Source organism: Pangasianodon hypophthalmus, chromosome 6 (genome assembly GCF_027358585.1).
Source record: "Pangasianodon hypophthalmus isolate fPanHyp1 chromosome 6, fPanHyp1.pri, whole genome shotgun sequence".
Taxonomy (NCBI): domain Eukaryota; kingdom Metazoa; phylum Chordata; class Actinopteri; order Siluriformes; family Pangasiidae; genus Pangasianodon; species Pangasianodon hypophthalmus.
Genome location: NC_069715.1, coordinates 8,867,286 through 8,886,562, shown reverse-complemented (window position 1 = coordinate 8,886,562; position 19,277 = coordinate 8,867,286). Strand labels below are relative to the sequence as shown.

General features: G+C 37.9%; 1 protein-coding gene across 1 annotated transcript in view; it reads left to right on the top strand.

The window, feature by feature from the left end:
- The first annotated feature begins 1,748 nt into the window (after positions 1 to 1,748).
- sema3ab (sema domain, immunoglobulin domain (Ig), short basic domain, secreted, (semaphorin) 3Ab) overlaps positions 1,749 to 19,277 on the top strand; it is a 32,812-nt gene continuing 15,283 nt past the window's right edge. Inside the window, exons 1-3 of the mRNA XM_026927060.3 lie at positions 1,749 to 2,340; positions 14,406 to 14,566; positions 16,175 to 16,237. Coding sequence (XP_026782861.1) covers positions 2,226 to 2,340; positions 14,406 to 14,566; positions 16,175 to 16,237 — 339 coding nt within the window. The 5' untranslated portion in view covers positions 1,749 to 2,225. The remainder of the gene's footprint in view (positions 2,341 to 14,405; positions 14,567 to 16,174; positions 16,238 to 19,277) is intronic.

The following is a 19,277-nucleotide window of genomic DNA, read 5'->3' as shown; positions in this document are numbered from 1 at the left end:
ATAGAGATTTTAGCTCATCTTTTTCCAGTCACGATTTGTGTTAATCATCCTCTAGTCATTCATCAGTTCTTAACCAAAGCATCACTGGATACTTTTTTTTTTTTATAACCGGTTTTTCTCCCAATTTGTTCGATTGCCAATTCCCACCAACTAGCCAGCTCTTCCTTACCAACAGCTACCAACCATTGAGAGTGAAGTCTGATATGTGCTTCCTCCAAAATACACAACATGCTCATCCTAAGTCACATGGCAGCTGTCTGCAGCTGAATCCGCTATCTGCCCTCTTCCACATACATGAGCTCACAGATGTCCACGATTGGCTAGTGTTGCTATGATTGGCAGGAGAGAGAGTAACACCATTCAATCCACCCAGAGAGAATGGCCAATTTTGCACTCTTGGCTCCCAGCCACAATCTCCTGACGAAACTCTTTTCTGTCATGCCACTTGGGAACCCAGTTGGATATTTTTCATTGGTGGACTGTTCACAAGCCAGCAGTGTTGAGACTGAGGTGTTAAAAAACCCCATCAATGCTGCTGTGTCTGATACACTCTTACCAGCACCACACATACTACCATGTTAGTGTCACTGCTGTGCTGAGAAAGAGTAACCACCCAAATAATCTGCTCAGTGGTGGTCCTACTGTGGTCCCTTTCCACTGATGGAGCATTGAGTGCACTGCATTCAGTAATTATAGACATACAAAGCAACTTATAAGACACTTGTACCTAGGTATAGCTAATAAACATATACTGTATCTAATAAAAGGGCCAACATAAGCATGTCGTTTTTTTTTTTTTTTGCATCTGTAGGCTGTTCATTTTATAGAAAATCATTTAATGTGCTTAAATGTTAGATGATATTATTCTTTACCTAAATTCTCAAATCTGATTGGTCAGAAGATTAATGGACTGGTCAGTGAATTAATTTTCTATAACAGCAGCTTATAGAGTGCCAGCTGCAAGGTTTATATTAATGTGCTTGTTCTAATGAACTTTTCTATACTAACAACTAACACAAGGTTGTGTATTATAGTATTAACTATTCCTTTAAGTTTTCCAACATAGGTTTCTGTTAACAAGCATTTTTTTCTGTCTTACTGACAGAATTTCAAAAGAAAGTGACAGAACAATGGTTTATAGCTGCTTTAATGTAAGTAATAACAGGAGATAACTTCATGGACTTTGTTTAGCGCTGGCAAATTGCTGTGGTGTAAGAGGAATAAAACCCTTCAGGGAACATTTATTGGAAAATAACCAAAGCATCACGCCACACTGTCATTGATTATTTTCCTCTAACAGCATACTCCATCATGTTCTGAACATTTTAATTCAGAAAGAAAATGGTCTACATTACAGTTATAACATGTTAGTAAAAACAAAACATAACGGACTCTGTGGAATATGTTGAGAATATTACAGTTTTATTTTCTTGCTACTTAGAAAAACTTGTTTTTGTCTTTAAAAGATATCTACAGAGAGGAAGCTAGAGATGTGAGATACAGAAACAAGGGCTAAGTAGCAGGTATTAACTGAACAGAGAGAAAATTTGAGAGATGGACAGAATGTGTGTGTATGTGTATGTGGATGTGGGTGTGGGTGTGGGTGTGTGTGTGCGCGCTCAGATGGGTGGAGGATCTGTTGTGTCAGGCGGAAAAAGAGAAATCTACCTACAGGATCCTCTCCTCCCAGCCCGTCCCCCTTCCCCCTGTTCTATCCCTCCCTCTCTTGCTCACTTGGCCAGGCTTTCTCTTGGCTTCACTCTCTCTTCGGCTACGTGCACTGTGGACTTGTGTGTGCTGAGCTTTAGAGGGTAGAGTGTGTGTGCCTGTGAGGGAGCTAGTGGAAGTGCTTAGAGCTTCAGCAAGCTTAAGTTCACTTTTGTCTCAGTGTGCTTTCAGCTGAGGTGCTACTTTTACACGGATCAGGACAAAGAGGGAGAAAAGAAAACAAGGCAAGGGGACCAAGTAGATAAACAGCCTGAGGGCTTAGAAAAGACAACACACTCATACACACACACACACACACACATCTACACTCAAGTGTGTTGAGAACTGGTGCCGGCGGTCAGTTTTCTCTTGCCTGGGCTGACCAATTCTCCAAGAGGGATGTGATCATTGTACGCTTTACACCCTGACTCTACACACATCCATACACCTGCTCCATCCTCAGGTGCTGCTCTGAAGATCTGGACCTCTGTTAGTAGCTGTGTATCTTTGGGTTCATCATGGACTACTTTTGGGGGATGGCAGTGCTGCTGTGTGGGCTCTGGACACCGCAGAGAGGAGCCGATGCTCAGCGTGCCAAAAGCAACGTGCCCCGACTCAAACTCTCCTACAAAGGTGAGAGCACTTAATGTCCACTACTGCTGCTGCCTGTCCTGCTGGTCTGCAGAAAGCACTGTTTTTATACATCAAACTCAGGGGCAAAGGTGACTTTTTTATCTGATACATTTTGAAATTCATTTTTAATATCTGTTCATGCTGCAGGTTTAATGTTGGTTGTGCATTCATATCATAAAGAGAACACTGTACTTTTGATTATATACAGTTTCATGAAATGTGATATACAGTATATATACTGTGGCCTGTATAATAAACTTAAAAATATATACTGTATAATATCAGCTTGATTAGGTTGAAACATCAGATCTTTTGTAGATTAGGAATTCATGAGTTTCACTTCTGAAGCAGACACAATCTTGTTTTGGGTTGCTGCTCCTTGAAATTGTATTCTATTGGGAAAGTTTCACATTTTCTCTGAAAATATATAAAAGTCCAAAGTCAGGCAAGGGTGCATCACTCTGTGTTCCATTCCCTTCCACATCTTCTTTCAGTAAAGTGAAGTGCAACTGAAACCATTTTAATAACACAAGAACAAATATCCAAGAATTACCGCTGTTCAAATGTAATGTACGCTGCTTTAATAAGCACCCGGGTACATGTGTGATGTGTGTGAAGAGTGTGTGGGATAAATGAATAGAACTGTAGACAGATGGGAATGCTTAAACTGCACTCTGGCTTGTATTTGCATGTATAATTCAGCACTTATTATTTTTCCACAAGCTCTGAGCACAATATGCCAGTCCTTGGATTTATCTTTCTTACACTGAACTGCTCTTCTGCAACATGCAACATGGATAACTGACAGCCTCTGTCGTTTTTTTTTTAATTACACATCATTTTTTACACAGAATACGCCAATTACATGCCAATGCCAACATTTGGTCTTTGCGTCCACGTTAAGGCTGCTGTCTCTTCTGGTGTTGGACACATGTGACAAGCTCATAACTATAGCGAGGATGACTAATTGAGGCATTTTTGTTTCCGCCGTAACGCAGGATAAGATTTAGTGACGTCCAACTTCTCTTTTCCTCCTCACAGTTTCTCTGTTTCTCTGTCACGGTTGAGCAAAATGAACTGTCAGGAGTGTAAGATAGAAATAGAGGGAGATAAAGAGAGATAGAATCACAGGCTGACAGTAAAGGCAGGAAGAAAAGTAAAAAAAAAGTGTCATCATTATTTCTGTCAGTTTTGTAGTTACACTGACAGCTCCTCATTAGCTAGGTAGTGGAAAATTACATCTTTATGCACTCTATAAAGCTCTGCGCCTGACAGCCGCTGTTGAAACGCTGATACCTCTGAGATGTGTGTGTGTATGTGTGTGTGTGTGTATATGTGTGTGTGTGTGTGTGTGTGTGTGAGAGAGAGAGAGAGAGAGAGAGGTTTAACTGGCACTCGCTGCAACAAATACTGACACCTACAGGCACCTATGTGTGTGTGTGTGTGTGTCTGTGTGTGTGTTATATGTGATATGTGTGTGATATGATCAATATGGATAGAAATTGCTATGAAAAAAAAAAGTGTCTGATTATTAGTTTGTGAAGACATGGAGGAGGGTGAAGAAAACTGATTCTGTGGAATGTGCAGTGAAATTGCAGGGTTGGATTCAAACAACACACACACACACACACACACACACACACACACAAACACACACCGTATTCATATAACCCTACATTATGAATACAGAACATTGCTTTTAAACCTCCCTATTAAACCTGAATACTGAAATACACCACTGTATAATATTTCCTCACACAAAGCCTGGACATCTATGACATAGTTTTAGAAAAACAGGGTTCCTCATGTCTTCTTTGGATGGCTGTACGTTCTATTGTCCCACAGTGAATCTACTTGGAACCTGCTCTAAGACTAAAAGAATAGCCTTTTGATTTAGGGTTCTACTTGAAACCTTTTCTGAAAAAGAAAGTTAAGGTTCTAAAAGGACTAGACAGTGTGAATGAACCCTTAATGAAGAAGCCTTTAGCATTCTGTCAGAAAATTGCAAGCTACCTCTCCATTAAAACGGAAATACTGGGTTCTTCGGGATGGGTAAATGTGTCCCAAAGCAAATCTACTGTAAACCTTACAACTTAAGACTAAACGAAAGGCTTTTTGTTGTAGGGTTCTACTTGAAACCCTTTCCAAATGAGAAATATTAAGTTGCATAGTTCTACAATGAATAGATAAAGAACCTTTAATGGTGCAACAGTTAAAAAAAAAAGGGTTCTACAAGCATTAGGAGTTCTGGGGGAGCTCTGTCAAAAAATTACTTATTTTTATTATTATTATTATTATTATTTTTTTTTTTTACAATTTTTCAATTTTTAAATAGAGTTTATATTAAAACTGAAGTACTGAAACATAGCACCGTGTAACGTGCAGTTCCTCACACAATGCCTGGTCATTTATTAAGTACTGAGAAAAACAAAAAGGTTCCCGCAAAGGTTCTTTGAGATTGGTAAATGTCTCCCAAAATAAATCTACTTACAATCTGCTCTAAGACTAAAAGAAAAGTCTTTTGTTGTAGAGTTCTCCTTGAAACATTTTCTGAAAGAGAAAGCTTATATTGGGATTCTACATAGAACAGATATAATGAAGAACTTTTAATGGTGCAACACTTAGAGTTCAGTCAACAAGCCTTAAGGGTTCTGTGGTTGTTCCTCTGGGGGAACCCTGTCAGTAAATTCCTAGCTACCTCTAAATTAAAACTGAAACACTGGATTCTTTGGGATGGGTAAGTGTGTCCCAAAGCAAATCTACTTGGAACCTGCTCTAAGACTAAAAGAGAGGACTTTCGTTATAGGGTTCTACTTGAAATCTTTTCTGAAAGGGAAACCTTCTATTGAAGTTCTATATAGTCAGAATGATGAATCCTTAATGGTATGAAGATAAAAGTAAATAAAATTCATTCTAAAAAACCTTAAGAGTTGTGTGGTTTTTCCTCCAGGGGAAACCTGTCAGAAAATTGTGATGTACCTCTCCATTAAAAATTCTGAAGGGTTCTTTCAAAGCTCCACCTATAATAAGTGTTTCCTTGCCAGAAAAAGTAAATGGTAAAACTAGTTTAGTAAGATAATACGTAACTATCCAAAGAACCCTTGAATAACCTTAAAGGGCTATTTTGGAACATGCCTTGTACATTTTTGGAACGGCTTGTCAAAAAAAAGTTTATCAGCTAATGTACATTAACAAAGTCAAACCATTTTGTAATTTCTCCAGTGATGAATAGCTAGAAAACTGCATGTAGGGGCATTACTGAGGTGGTGGAATATACCACTGAATGGTGGAACTGCCTACTTAGGGACCCTTGGTGGCAGGATGTCCTGAGTGAACCTGGACTAAAAAGTTTGCAATATTGCACTGACTGTATGGATAGTTTATTACAATGGATTATCCACTTACCATTAGAATGGATAATTCTCTTTCTGCTCAATGTTCTGCTTGAATGTTTCACACAAAATGTATTGCCACTTTGTCTTCACCATAATGGCATTCAGACAGTAATGGCGCATATCTTCACAGAATTTGTTACTTGGCACAAAGTGCTGACATAGCACGTAATAATCCTCCACAACCCCGAGCTATGTTTGAAAACCGGGGACAGGGTGTAGGGGTGTGGGGGTTGGGGTGGACTTGTCCCCAGTGGAAACTATGCTTATGCCTGTGAACACTTGTCTGTGCAGTCTAGCTGAAACAGGTTTTACACTATCTTTACAATGCGTCCAGTATCACCGCTCAGGCACTTCAAACCTGTACATGGAAATCTCCTACAAATTCTCACTATCAGTTATTTCCAGGGATTATTGGATGATTCCATGATTGGGGTGCCATTTTATTTCCCATTGATATTATATTTACAAATGATCCCATCCTACTATAAGTACACCTTACCTTGAAGTATATGTAAAATCTTATTTTTTAATAACTGTGTGAATCCATTTAACATCTCATGCTTGAAACATCCTATTTCAGTTGTAAATTTCAGTTGCATCCCACAGCATTCATTTAACCCTTTTAGCTGGAAAAATTCAACGCTATGAACTATTTGGAATATTCCACAAATCACACATTCATCATCTGAATTATTTAGATGATAATGGAGAAAGATAAAATGATTCTTTTTTTCTTTATTTTCAGTAATATTGTGATTTTGACTAATAGAGTTTTATTGAAAGTATGGGCCTGTTTCCCAAATTATAGACTGAGAAATTATAAAATATCTTTAATCTCCTTATGGCATTAACATAGATGCTAGTTAACCATATTTGGATATCTCCTAACTCAGTGCTAAACAACAACAACAAAACATGTTACTTAGAGCAAAATGCAGGTAATTTCAGCAAATAAACATTGTAAAAATGAGATTGCTGACTTGCCTGATATGGGTTAACACAATTTTCAATTGGTTTTCAATGAACAATTTTCAGTTGATTAAGTGTTTAGTTCAAGTTTCATTTCTAAGAGTTACAAGGGTGAATGTGCACCACAACCATGGAGCAAATATAGTGCAGAACTATCATATGCTAAAGAGAAGCTTGTATATATCTGGGAATGCCATTGCTCCTAAGGTCTCCTTCCTCCACAAACACTCACCCATGCATACACACTGCTCCCCAGGCTTTATTTCCATCATCACAGGGGGAAACCTGTCATTCAGGGAGGGGGTGAGGGTAAATGTTGGAATACTGGTACCACCCATGAGGAAGTCCTGATTGGACCAGTAGGCCCAAATAATAAAAATAGAGAGAGAGAGAGAGAGAGAGAGAGAGTGTGTTAGTGTGTGTGTGAGTGTGGGTGTGTGTGTGTGTGTGTGGGCGGTCCTACACCCCCTTTGAGCCCAGGGCAGAATAACATTAACACCCTTATATAAACATCAACCAATGTGGCCTGACAGTATCAACACAGATGCACTGCTTATGTGTGTGTGTTTGTGTGTGTGTGTGTGTGTATGTGTGTTTGTGCTTGTGCTTGAACATGAACACACTGGAAATACAAGATAGTCAGAGAAATTGTGTGTAATATAACTTTACAAGCGATAAAATTGTTCTTTTACATGACCAGATAAAGTTCTTTTACATGACCAGATAAAGTTCTTTTACATGACCAGATGAGACTGCTGTAGTCTTGTGATGAAATGTTTGAATGAAGGATTCCTTAAGCTTTAAGCGTTAAGCTTCGAATCCAAAAAAAAAAAAAAATGCCAAGAATGCATTGAGTTTAATAAGAGTTCTTCAGTTACAGCTAGAGAATTGGAACTCTCTGTATCATTCTCAGCATTTGTATTTATGCGGAATGTGTGCAAATGTGGACGCTGATACCCGAAACGATTCACACAGAGATTCCTACAAACGTACATGCTGGCTGAATTACACTGAATTATACCCAGGGCTTCATATTAGGGGCTCCGAGGGGAAAACATGTAAAACTTGGCACCCACGTTTGGATTTATGTTGTTATACAGTATCACGATTAGAAGATTTGAATTATGTCCACTCATCTGAGATTTACTGTACATGCCAAGTAGATTTGTCAGTTCTATATGTAAAAACCAACAAATTTTGCTCTGTGTAAACCATTCATGCACCAAATGAGGAAATAGTTGTGTTATTTTTAATGCAGTAGGGTGTTGAACAATGTAGAACACTCTTGAATCCTTGCTTCTGATTGGTCAGATGATGTTGATTAATTTTTTATAACATCATGACTTGAACATCAGTGTGAGCTGCATTTATATTAATGCTCTCGTTATAGTTCATTATAGTCTCTAATGTAACTTACACATTATGGTGGATGCTCCATATAAACAGATTAAAAAACCTGTAATTGTTGATATGGTGATGCTTTCTGTAAAGAGATGTTTATTTAGCATTTTTCAAGGAGTCTCCAGTGTCAGTGCTTTGCAACAGTCTGAGGTAAAGCTGCAACTTTACCTGCAAGCTTTAAGACACATGAAAGCGTTCAAGATAGAGGGTTTTACATTTTTCAGTCTCTCTGTAACATGACAAGCTGTGTTTTTGGTCTTGTTATCATCTACAGAGAGTGAAAAATAAAGGCTGATGATGGAATGAGCAAGTATAACAGGGACTTGTTTCACAGACTTTCCACAACATCAGATGTAATAATGAATTAATAAAAATGATGATGTTCTTTAATTAATAAAAATTTGTCATCATTGGCAAATTGCTGTGTTACAAGAAGAATAAAACACTGCAGGACATGCTGTTATAGGAAAATAGTGAACTTTGGGGTTTGATAAAACCATTACATCACACTGTTGTAGATTGTCATTGATATTTTCCTATAACAGCAAGCCCAGCTTTGTTTTATTAGTTAACTCCTTAAAGTTGCATTGGATCATTCTTATGAACAACATATTGTATGTTTTTCATAATGAAGCTAATTGGAGGAATGTAAGGAAAGTTATGGGATGTAAGCTCTTCAGCTCTTAATATCATCTTAATATTTAATTATGCTTATGTATGCTAATTATAGCCACAATAAATCAGAATGAATGGAATTAAATTGTTTTGAGTGAAACCGGCTAATTGTTCTCAAAGGGTGTTGATATGGGCTGCTGTGCTAGCTAGCTACAGAACGTTCTGGAAACACAGGTGGATCTGCTCAATTGTCTTATTAGGACCAAAGCAAAGAGACAACAATAAGTAGTTTTCCATACACACACACACACACACACACACACACACAGGGAGGGAGGGCAGGATGTATGTAGGGTAGAGGAGTTTATTTTTATCACTCTCAGATGGGACTATTCCTCTGCCTCCATCTGTCCTCTCTCCTCTCTCTTTGATGTTTTTCATAACAATAGCAGTGTGTGTGTGTGTGTGTGTGAGAGAGAGAGAGAGAGAGAGAGAGAGAGAGAGATTGATAGAGAGAGAGACTGTACTGTACGTACAAAACCTATACGTATCTGTAAAATGCTGGATTCTAGGTGTTGTGGGGAGTTTGGTAAACCATGATGTTGCAGAAGGAAAATGTTTAGGTTAATGTTTAAGGGATGTGAGAAGAAAATAACTGAATAAAGACAAGACAAAATCAGTAAAAGTAATCAAAATACCATTCAAAAACTTCTGCTCTTGTACTGTGTCGATCATAAAGGCAACAAGGAATTTCTTTATGCTCTACTGTTCTCACGGAGGGGGGAAAAAGAAAACACTGCTGATTCTGTTCACAAACACAGAATTCCTACGTAATCTCACACCGGATTTATGGAGTCCACCTAGAAAGAGTGATCTGGTCAGATTTTGTGTGAAAAGCTACAACCTTTAACTTTAACCCTAAAACTAAAGGGACAAGGTAGTGTTTTTTCAACTTAATCTCTCTCTCTCTCTCTCTCTCTCACTCTCTCTCTCTCTCTCTCTCTCTCTCTATATATATATATATATATATATATATATATATATATATATATATATATATATATACTTTGTGCTGAGAAAAGAACAGAAAACCTGTTTACTGAAAATATATATCACTTCTATGGAACAGTATATCATATATATATCACTTCTATGGAACAGTCAATAAAAGTTCATGAGAAGCAAATACTTTATAGGTTTTCATTAATGCTTCAGTAAAAGGTGCTTGTAAAATAAGCTCTTGCATCTATACAACTACTTTTTTTTTCTAAATCTATATAACTACTTTTCTAAAGGAAGCTTACTTTGTCCACCTGTAGTGGACAAAGTAGATTATATAGTACTGTGCAAAAGTCTTAGGCACATGCAAAGAAATGCTGTAGAGCAAAGATGCCTTCAAAAATAATGAAATTAAATGTTTCTATATGAAAAAAGGGCAGTAAACAGTAATAAATGAAACAAAGTCAATATTTCACTAAAACAAATATGTAATAAGTTGGCTTATTTACTGATATACAAACATTTTTCTGTAATATTTAGTTTTGTGCTGGAAAACGAATGTTTGGAAATCTGCAATGCTTTGAGTCGATAATGTAGAAGTCATAAAATAAAAATCTATTACAAAGTTTGCACTAAAAAAAAATAGGTTGCCTAAGACTTTTGCACAGTACTGTATATATAGGTATCGGTAGATCTGGGCAAACAATATCAAACAAGTCAAACTATTCCTCAAATTATATTAAACTATTACAAAATAATAATACATGAATTCACAGGTCAAAGTTTGTTTAGATAAAGTCAATGCTAAACCAGAGAAACTTTTGAACTGGCTTTTCCATGTGAATTTTTATTTGCATTAAAAAATGAGAAAAGCTAATTTGATAGATGTCTCCACTATCTCTGTAGCAAAAGATCAAAAATAGTAAACACTATGGCTTACCCCTAGACGTTAGCACATCTGTATAAGACTGTACATATTGGGGTATATTTTGGGTACATATTTGATACATATATTGATAACGTTACTACTTATACAGCAAAAGGATTCCTAATATTTGTGAATGTGTGTGTAGGTGTGTGTCTGTGTGTACATCCTTGTTTTAACTACATCACATGTATTGGCTGTCATGACAACATCTGTTACTCAAACTATTGTTTATTAATCATCACACAGATAAATGCGTAGACAGGAAGTGGTTTTTGCTTATATACTGTAGGGTGGAAACTTTCCTGCATCAGCCTCGCCCTAATGTGTCATGATAACAGATGAGCTTTACTGTGGTCTTACTGAACTAAACCAACAAACACACACAGGAATCGTATCCACTAATGGTACACTAATAGCGTGCTAATACCGGCACGTTTTTGGTTGATGACACACTGTTGGGTTTCGACACCTTCAAATAAAATACGAGACAAAAATAAACATTGAGATTTGTCATTGGATGTTGGTGTAAGGGCATACAGGAAGGGTTTACAATGGGGAAAACACACACACACACACACACACACTTGTTCAGGCATAAAGGCACATGGACATGTCAAATATTTTGTAAAAAAAAAAACACCTATGAGTAACAAGAGTTTTGTGTGTGTGTGTGTGTCTACATCTGTGCAGTGAATACACTCACTATCAGAGATGATAAAACTTCAAGTAGAGCTTTTTACACTATAAGTGCATTATGTAAGCAGCACTTGAAAATACAAAGAGACTCCTGTAACACTTATACTTCTATTGATCGAGACATTACAAGCACACACACACACACACACACACACACACACAAGGTCCTCTCTCCCATTTTCTGTCTCCTTATGTAAGAAGAGGTATTAAAGCAATGGAAGGATACAATCACGGGATTATGAGTGTATAACACACACATTCACATTTCATCACATTTGAGGGTTTAAGAATGCTTAGCTGTATTAGCAATCTTAATTCTGTAGTGTGTGTGTGTGTGTGTGTGTGTGTGTGTGAGAGAGAGAGAGAGAGATAGAGTTGATAATGCATAACTGGAGGCATGTTCAGTTAAATTCCTTTTATGTAGAGTCAGTTCGAGAGTCTTTCTGATCCTGAAACACATTTAGTGAGTGTTTAGTTTTAGTTGTTTTGCCAAATGGACAGATTCCAGCAAAAGTTTTCACAGTGAGTGAGTCATGACTCCATTTCTACTTATAGCTCGTTTAGTAAGGCATTTGGTGGGTTTTAATAATTTTGCCAAATAGATACATTCCACTGAGTTTAAGTTTTAACTCTTAAAGGTGCAGTTAGTAAATTTAGCACACTGCTGCCTGTGCATTGAAAATATTAACTAAAAATCTACTAAAATGTCTTCATATGTAGTAAAATGGGCAATATTTTATAATAAATTTTTTAATACTAAGAACACAATTATAGTTAATTAATCATTAACTGGACTTTTGAAGATTGGAAAAACGATGCCTGGTCTTTTATCTTCAACTGTCCAGTTTCGGTGAGCCTGTGCCCACTGTAGCCTCAAATTCCTGTTCTTAGTTGAACCTGATGTTGTTGAACCTGATGCTTTTCTGCTCACCACGGATGTCGAGTGATAATTTGAGTTACAGAAGCCATCCTGTCAGCTCAAACCAGTCATGTGTTAATGTATATAGTCTGAATAACTAATAATTTATTCATATCTACTAATCACATATTAATGAAAGCTTTTAGGATCTGTTACCAGAAAATGAAATAACTATGAGGGCAGCAGGGCAGGCAGGTAGTAACACACAACAGTTTCATCTATAAATTAGAAGATTATACTAGTTCTTTAGCATCTGGTAGAGTTAGGATATAGTTTACGTTGGATGTGCTATTCAGATGATAATATGCATTCTCTTATGCAACTTTTACTTTCTTATGCTAACACAAAACACATGAAGTGTGTGTTCAGATGTTTCCTTAGCTACATATGTCAAGCAGAAAAGGTTTCAGGTAGCATTTGTCACTGTGTTGAGACTAGCCAGCTGCTTGTATGTGATACCTGCAGCTGATGTGTGAATGAGATGGAGCTGTGGTATGTTAAGAGTGGGTTTGCATTCAAAGCCCAGTTGAGCTTTACGCACACACAAGCGGACACACAGGCTGTAATAACAGGTTGAGGTGTCCAACAAGTCTCACTCAGTACTAATGTTGCTCTGGGGTGCAGTTTTAAAGTGTTCTAGGGTGGCCGCAGGGAAAAATCTCATTTCCCTTCAGGTCACAGTCTGTAATTAGAGCTCTCTCGCCACCTCTCCTGCTCTGGCTCCTACACCCGGACCATTCTCACCTTCAGCTGTACCCTTTTAGCAATTCATATTGACTGGATTACATTTCTTTCTTTGGATTTCCGGCTCAAAACAGCTACCCAAGTCCATTAATAGTTTGAGTATTATTTGCAACTTATATGAAGGCTACAGTTACTGAAACTACTTCAAGTAATTCAATATGGAAGAAGAATTTTTGAGGCTCAGATTTTAATTTTATGGTCCCATAATTCCTTCATACACACCATAACCAATCATAACAGAAAGTGCTGGATGCTATTAGCTGAACAGCAGGGGTTCCAGGTGTAGCAGTGGATGTGTTGTTTGCTTAGCCTCAGTTTTTTCTCGCTGCTCAAGGTGTTATTCACGCGCTGTGTGTGCGCGCTCGTGCCTCAGTGGGTCATCTTGAAGGTCAAAACCTTTGGAATTAAGATTGACTAGGATGAACTTTTAAATGAGATGTATTGATGAAGAAACATCACCATACATGGATGGCAGAGCCTGAATTAATAAATGGATTCTGATGCAGATAATGCATTCTAAATCATCTATATTATGCATTAAAAAGACATAGTCTGACTAATATTCTAGCGATTTATTTTATTTCCTGCTATTCTAGCTATGATTTTCAGCTAAGTGTTTTCTGATTTACCAATAATCTATCTATGTACTTTCTGATTTGATGCTAATCCAGCTATGTATTTCAAAATTTCTAATATTCTAGCTATTTATTTTATTATTTCCTGTTCTTCTAGGTTTGTATTATAGGTATGGATTTTCTAATTTCCTACTATTTTGGCTCTATAAGGCTTGTCCAAGGGTCCCCAAAAGTCAGGTCAGATCTGCCCTGGCCATGGCCCTAACTTAACCTGGCACAGATCTTTCACAGGCCACATGGCTCTACTTACGTAATTCTCGGCTCCATCAAGCATGAATGACACAGACAACAGCAAAAACAAGCAGATATCTTTCTCCCTTTGTGTGTGTGTGTGTGTGTGTGATATGTGATAGAGAAAGAAGGGAAATGGAAAGAGAAGGAACTGAGCCAGCGATCTCGGTTTTATTATGGCCAAAACCACACTCACGCGTCACACTCACCATCAGCAGTAAAAGAAGAGAGCTAGCTACCGTGCCGAAGTGTTCTGCGATTATGCCAAGAGCTCAGTCCGTTAAGTCTCCTTTTGCCTTCTAACAGCCTGCTCACTCAACACGGAGACCTTAGTGGTGACATGTGGTCGGAAAATGTCTACAGATATGAACAATGGTCTTTCAAACTTAATGGCTGTAATGATATGATACAAAGAGTGGCGTAAGATGAGCAGGCTTTGGTTAAACTGTTTTCTTAGAACTGTAAGCCACTGCAAATATTTCTACTGTAATTCTTTATTTGTAATAAAACAGAGTCTCTTCTCCTTCCCACAGAAATGTTGGAGTCGAACAACTTGTTTACTTTCAACGGACTGGCCAACAGCTCAGCCTACCACACATTTTTACTGGATGAGGAGAAGGGTCGGCTCTTTGTAGGAGCAAAGGACCATCTCCTGTCATTCAACCTGATAGACATCAACATGGACCAGCAGCTGGTAAGATACTGAAGACAGTACTCTTGCTTAAAGACGGAACTCTATGCTTAAGTATTTTACTATAAAGTTTATCACATTTATGACAGAATATGTAGCTGCTGGTACTCTTTACATAATTTTAAGTATGTAAAACACTTCTTAAGGGCTCCCAAATGGCACAAAAGAAAAGTGTTCGCAATCATTGTTGGGAGATTGCAAGTTTGAATCCTGATGACGCAACAGCCATTTGGAGTCAGGAGAGCAAAATTGGCCGTGCTCTCAGGCTGTGCTCCTGTCAATCAGAGCAACACTAGCCAATCTATGAGCTTGTGTATGCAGAACAGTGATGCAACATGAGCAGCAGTTTGAAAAGCTTGGCTTCACAACAGTTGTTAGCTTGATAATGCCTTATTCTGAAGTTTTTGTACGTAATACTATCGAGTGGAACTTCAGTATTACTTCAGTAATAATTGTAAGTGTAGAACGTTCAGCATGATATGCAAAGTTTCTAGAGAAACAGGATGTTTCAGGCAAAAGTCTTTCAAGCAGGAGGTAAGACTTCACTATCATCAGGAGGCTAGATGGTCTAGCCTTAGGACAAAAAATAATAAATCAGACTTATAGTAATAAATCAGACACCTTAAGCATCGTGGGAAAAAGAAAAACACAAAGCCTACATCGTTACTTATAGATGGTCTCTACAAATTATCTAGGCGTTCACAGGTCATGTCTGTTCTCAGCAAGATAAACAGTTTTTTTTCTTCATAGTGACAAAGTGTGGCTCACCAGTTAACACAATTTCTCTAGTTCAGTTAAGTGCTGAATGTCATCCAGATGGTCTCATAGGGTTAAAGAACCTGGAAAACCATTTTTCCTTTCAGTGTTTTCACCCTGGACCTGACATCAACTCATGTCTTCTTTTCATCTCAAAACAAGCCATGTTGTGTGGCATAACTGAATTCCTGAGAGTGTCTAGATGAAGCGTAGCATCAGGTATAACTAGAACTGATACGGCAATTTTAATCTGAAAACTGAAAGTGACTTATCATAACAAATTATCATCAGATTCCAGTGTTATCCTCATTCCTCTCTTATCACTATATCTTGTCTCAGTACCCTGTATCATGAGTAGACAAGTACTGCATACGATATACAGGACACTAAAATATGTTCTTGTGTGCATAGACATGAGAAAAACGAACACCTTTTAAGAATCATCAGGTCATATCCTGAATTTATCTTTGCCTCTTTAGCTCACACACCTGCACCTGGCTAAAGTTTATTTAATTAAACAGTGTCTCATTCTTTCACAGCCGTAAGGCAGGAACTGGGTTGGGTTACCAAGCACTGGTCTGTTCTTCTGGGAGACTTAAAACCAGCCTGATAGATTTCACCTTCACATGGAAAGCATATTACACTCGCAGCCAGAAACCCAATGCTGTTCCTGCAGCGCACACACACACCACACATACACACGTGCGCACACACACACACACACACACACACACACACATGCACGCACACATTTACATTATTGTTTCCCTCTGACTTAACTATGACTAAGTGTATAACTGAAGTGTTTTATAACTCCTCTTTCTCTCTGTCATTCTGTTTCATCTGTTCTGATAGATATCCTGGCCTCCATCTTCATCACATCGGGATGAGTGCAGGTGGGCTGGAAAAGATGTGCAGGTGAGTTTGCTGATGTCTTAATGTTTGCTATAATGGGTCACATGCAAAATTAATATGAATTCTAATAAACATTTTTTTCATAGTTCTTATTAAAGGGTTTTTTTTTACTGTCATTTTATATTTTTATAGGCTCAATAAAAAGTTTTAAAAAGTTTTAGAGATTCTAATAAATTATAACTAAGTTATGATCATTAACCACACCTATAATGCTGTTATCCATTTGTCCATTTTTATAGTTGGCCAATGGTTTAATTTATTGATATTAGCAAGTTGCAGTTGTGAGACCACACTGGTTATGTTGATTTTGCCAACATGAGACAGTAATTCACAGTCAGCTGGGTCTCAGAATTTTTTTTCACAAAAAAAAAAATGCACTTCAGCAATATGTATAAATATGGTAGATCTCACTATTATTTCCCAGTTTAAAAAAAAAAAACTTCCTCATAATAAAAACATGCAGTTCATTTGAATAACGCTGCCAAATATGGTTTACCATCATTTTATATTACATATAAATATTACATAATTTATATTGTATACCAAAATCGAAACCAAATTAAAGTGATTATTGACTATAATAATAAAAAAAATCTATGAATGATCAAAAATCTTAATTAAAAATTATAGATAATAAATTAGAAATTATTTAAGTAATAAATTATAATTAGTATCCAGAGCATATTCCTATCTCACACCCTCTCAGGATAGACTCAGTCCACGATAAACCATTGATAAAGCATAAACAATAAATGAACCAATAATCAGAAGGAAAGTTAGAATTTAGTTCCAGTCTAAATGATGGTCAGGCTTTATTTCTCAAAGGCTTTATTTGCTACAGTAAACCATCCACAGCCCCAAGCATTCTATCTGTAGAGTCCAGTTAAGACGTGGCCCTCAGCAAGCTCAGCACTGTTCAGGAGTTTACACCACTTCCTGGTATAACCATCATTCTGTCTCATTGAAATTCCATCGTAGATAATGCCTGAGGCTCTCTACTGAAACCAAGAGCCATCGCACGGCCCTGCTCCCTCCCTCTACCCCATTATCACCACAATGAAACTTTGAGCTTGGTAAACTCCCAATAGTACATATCTGAATAGCAGTACAAGGTTGTGTGTGGGATTTTGATGTAAACATGGTGACTGTGCTTGGAGGACTCTCGATGAAAGACGGCTTTTGTGTGAAAATGGTGCTGATAAAAAGAGAGCGACTGACTGAAGCTTGTTACTCCTTGAAGTGGAACAATGTCAAGTTTGCAGCTATTGAAAAGCTGCTGAAAACATAGAGCAGCTGCCTTCATGAAGGAGCCACTCCTCCAACGCTCAAGAAGGAGATCAACCACATGGTATAAAGGTGCTCGAGAAGAGCCCACTCACAAAGTCATAACAAATGAGCCACTGTGGCACGCAAAATAGTCTTACATTTGCAAATCCATACGAATTTGCATGAGCTAACTTGAGCTTAAAGAGAATGGTTAAGGTGAGGTTTAGGGGTTGACGTTAGTGGTCGTAGTTTTTCTCTTTTTTATTTGTGTGACATTCAGTGAAGTAGATTTTCCTTATTAGAATTTATGCTAATTTTGTTTGTAGTCACGTTAGTGCTAGACAAAGCCTTTATAAGAAATAGGTTGATGCATGGGGAACAAAAATAAATTCTACTTAGGGTACATATGCACTTGTGTACCACACAATGCAGTGGCAAAATGCCAGTTATGTAAGTTAATCTGGCTGCTGTAATTGGGTAAAGAGAAGCTTTAGATTAGAAGTGAGCTGAGCAGTTGATGGTTAAGGGCCCAGCAAATCATTCTTATCAATCACTAAGAACCCTAACCACTGAAGCACCACTGTTCTAACAACAAAAAGCAGGAAGACTTTTATTTCATCTTCAGAGATTGCATTACCCTGGTCAGAGTGATGGTGGGTCTGGAGCGTACCCTGGGAATGCTGGACGTTAGGCGGGAATACACCCTGAATGGGACACCACTCCAACACTATTCACCATGAACCCCATTCATTTACACTTAGGGGTAATTTAGAGTAGCCAATTCACCAACAAGCATGTTTTCTGGAAGTGGAGGAAACCGGAGAACCCAGAAGAAACCCATGCAGACACAGGGAGAGCATGTGCAACCCCACACAGATAGTAACCCAAGCTTCCCAAACCCAAAACTTCTAGCTCGTTATTTTTAGAAAAACTAAAGTAACTAAACATTATTACCCAATTTAAATCATATCAGGATTGTTAGGTTACTTGTTAAGTCTTGCTGTGTAGCTTGCTAGTGAATTTGAGTGGGCTAGCTAGCCAGGTGAACAGCTGATGCGCATTATGATGGACTCAAACAGACTCATCTTTAGTTTAGGGTTATGCTTTGATATAACATTATAAACCCTACAAAATATCAAGTCAGCAATTTCAAATTGTTCATTGCCCAAAAGACATGCTCGATGATGGCCATAACCTAACCCATAGAAATGTCAGATGGAGACAGTGCATTGCCATGTGGTGACCCAGCATTACAGTAAATCATTTTTAAACAAACATGATACAGTGAAGGAGTGGAATGTAATCCTGCTTTGCTAGCATCATGCTTCACTCTGCTCCATAGCATTGTTTTAGTGACAAGGCTAGAAAAGCAAGGCTTGTATGTGTCAGGAGTACTGAGACACATGTCTAACATGTAACTGGCCTGTGTGTGTTTTTCTGAAAAAGCTTTTCCATACTGGGTGACTGTCAGGCTTGTTCAGACACGCACATACACAAACACAAACACACACACACACACACACACACACACAAACACACACAGGGGACCTCTGGATGCTCATAACAGGATTGCTCCTGTTGATGTTCTCCACACGCTGCTCAAACCAGTTACAGCTGTTGTAACATTGGCTTTTTTTTAAAAGTCTGCATGTTTTTTCCCAGATGTACCACTGTGTTTAGTGTTTGTGTGCATGTGTGTCATCTAGGTATGAAAGTGCACAGTGTTTGTGGATCTGTGTAGGTTTGAGACATGCAGGATACATCTACTGTATAATCC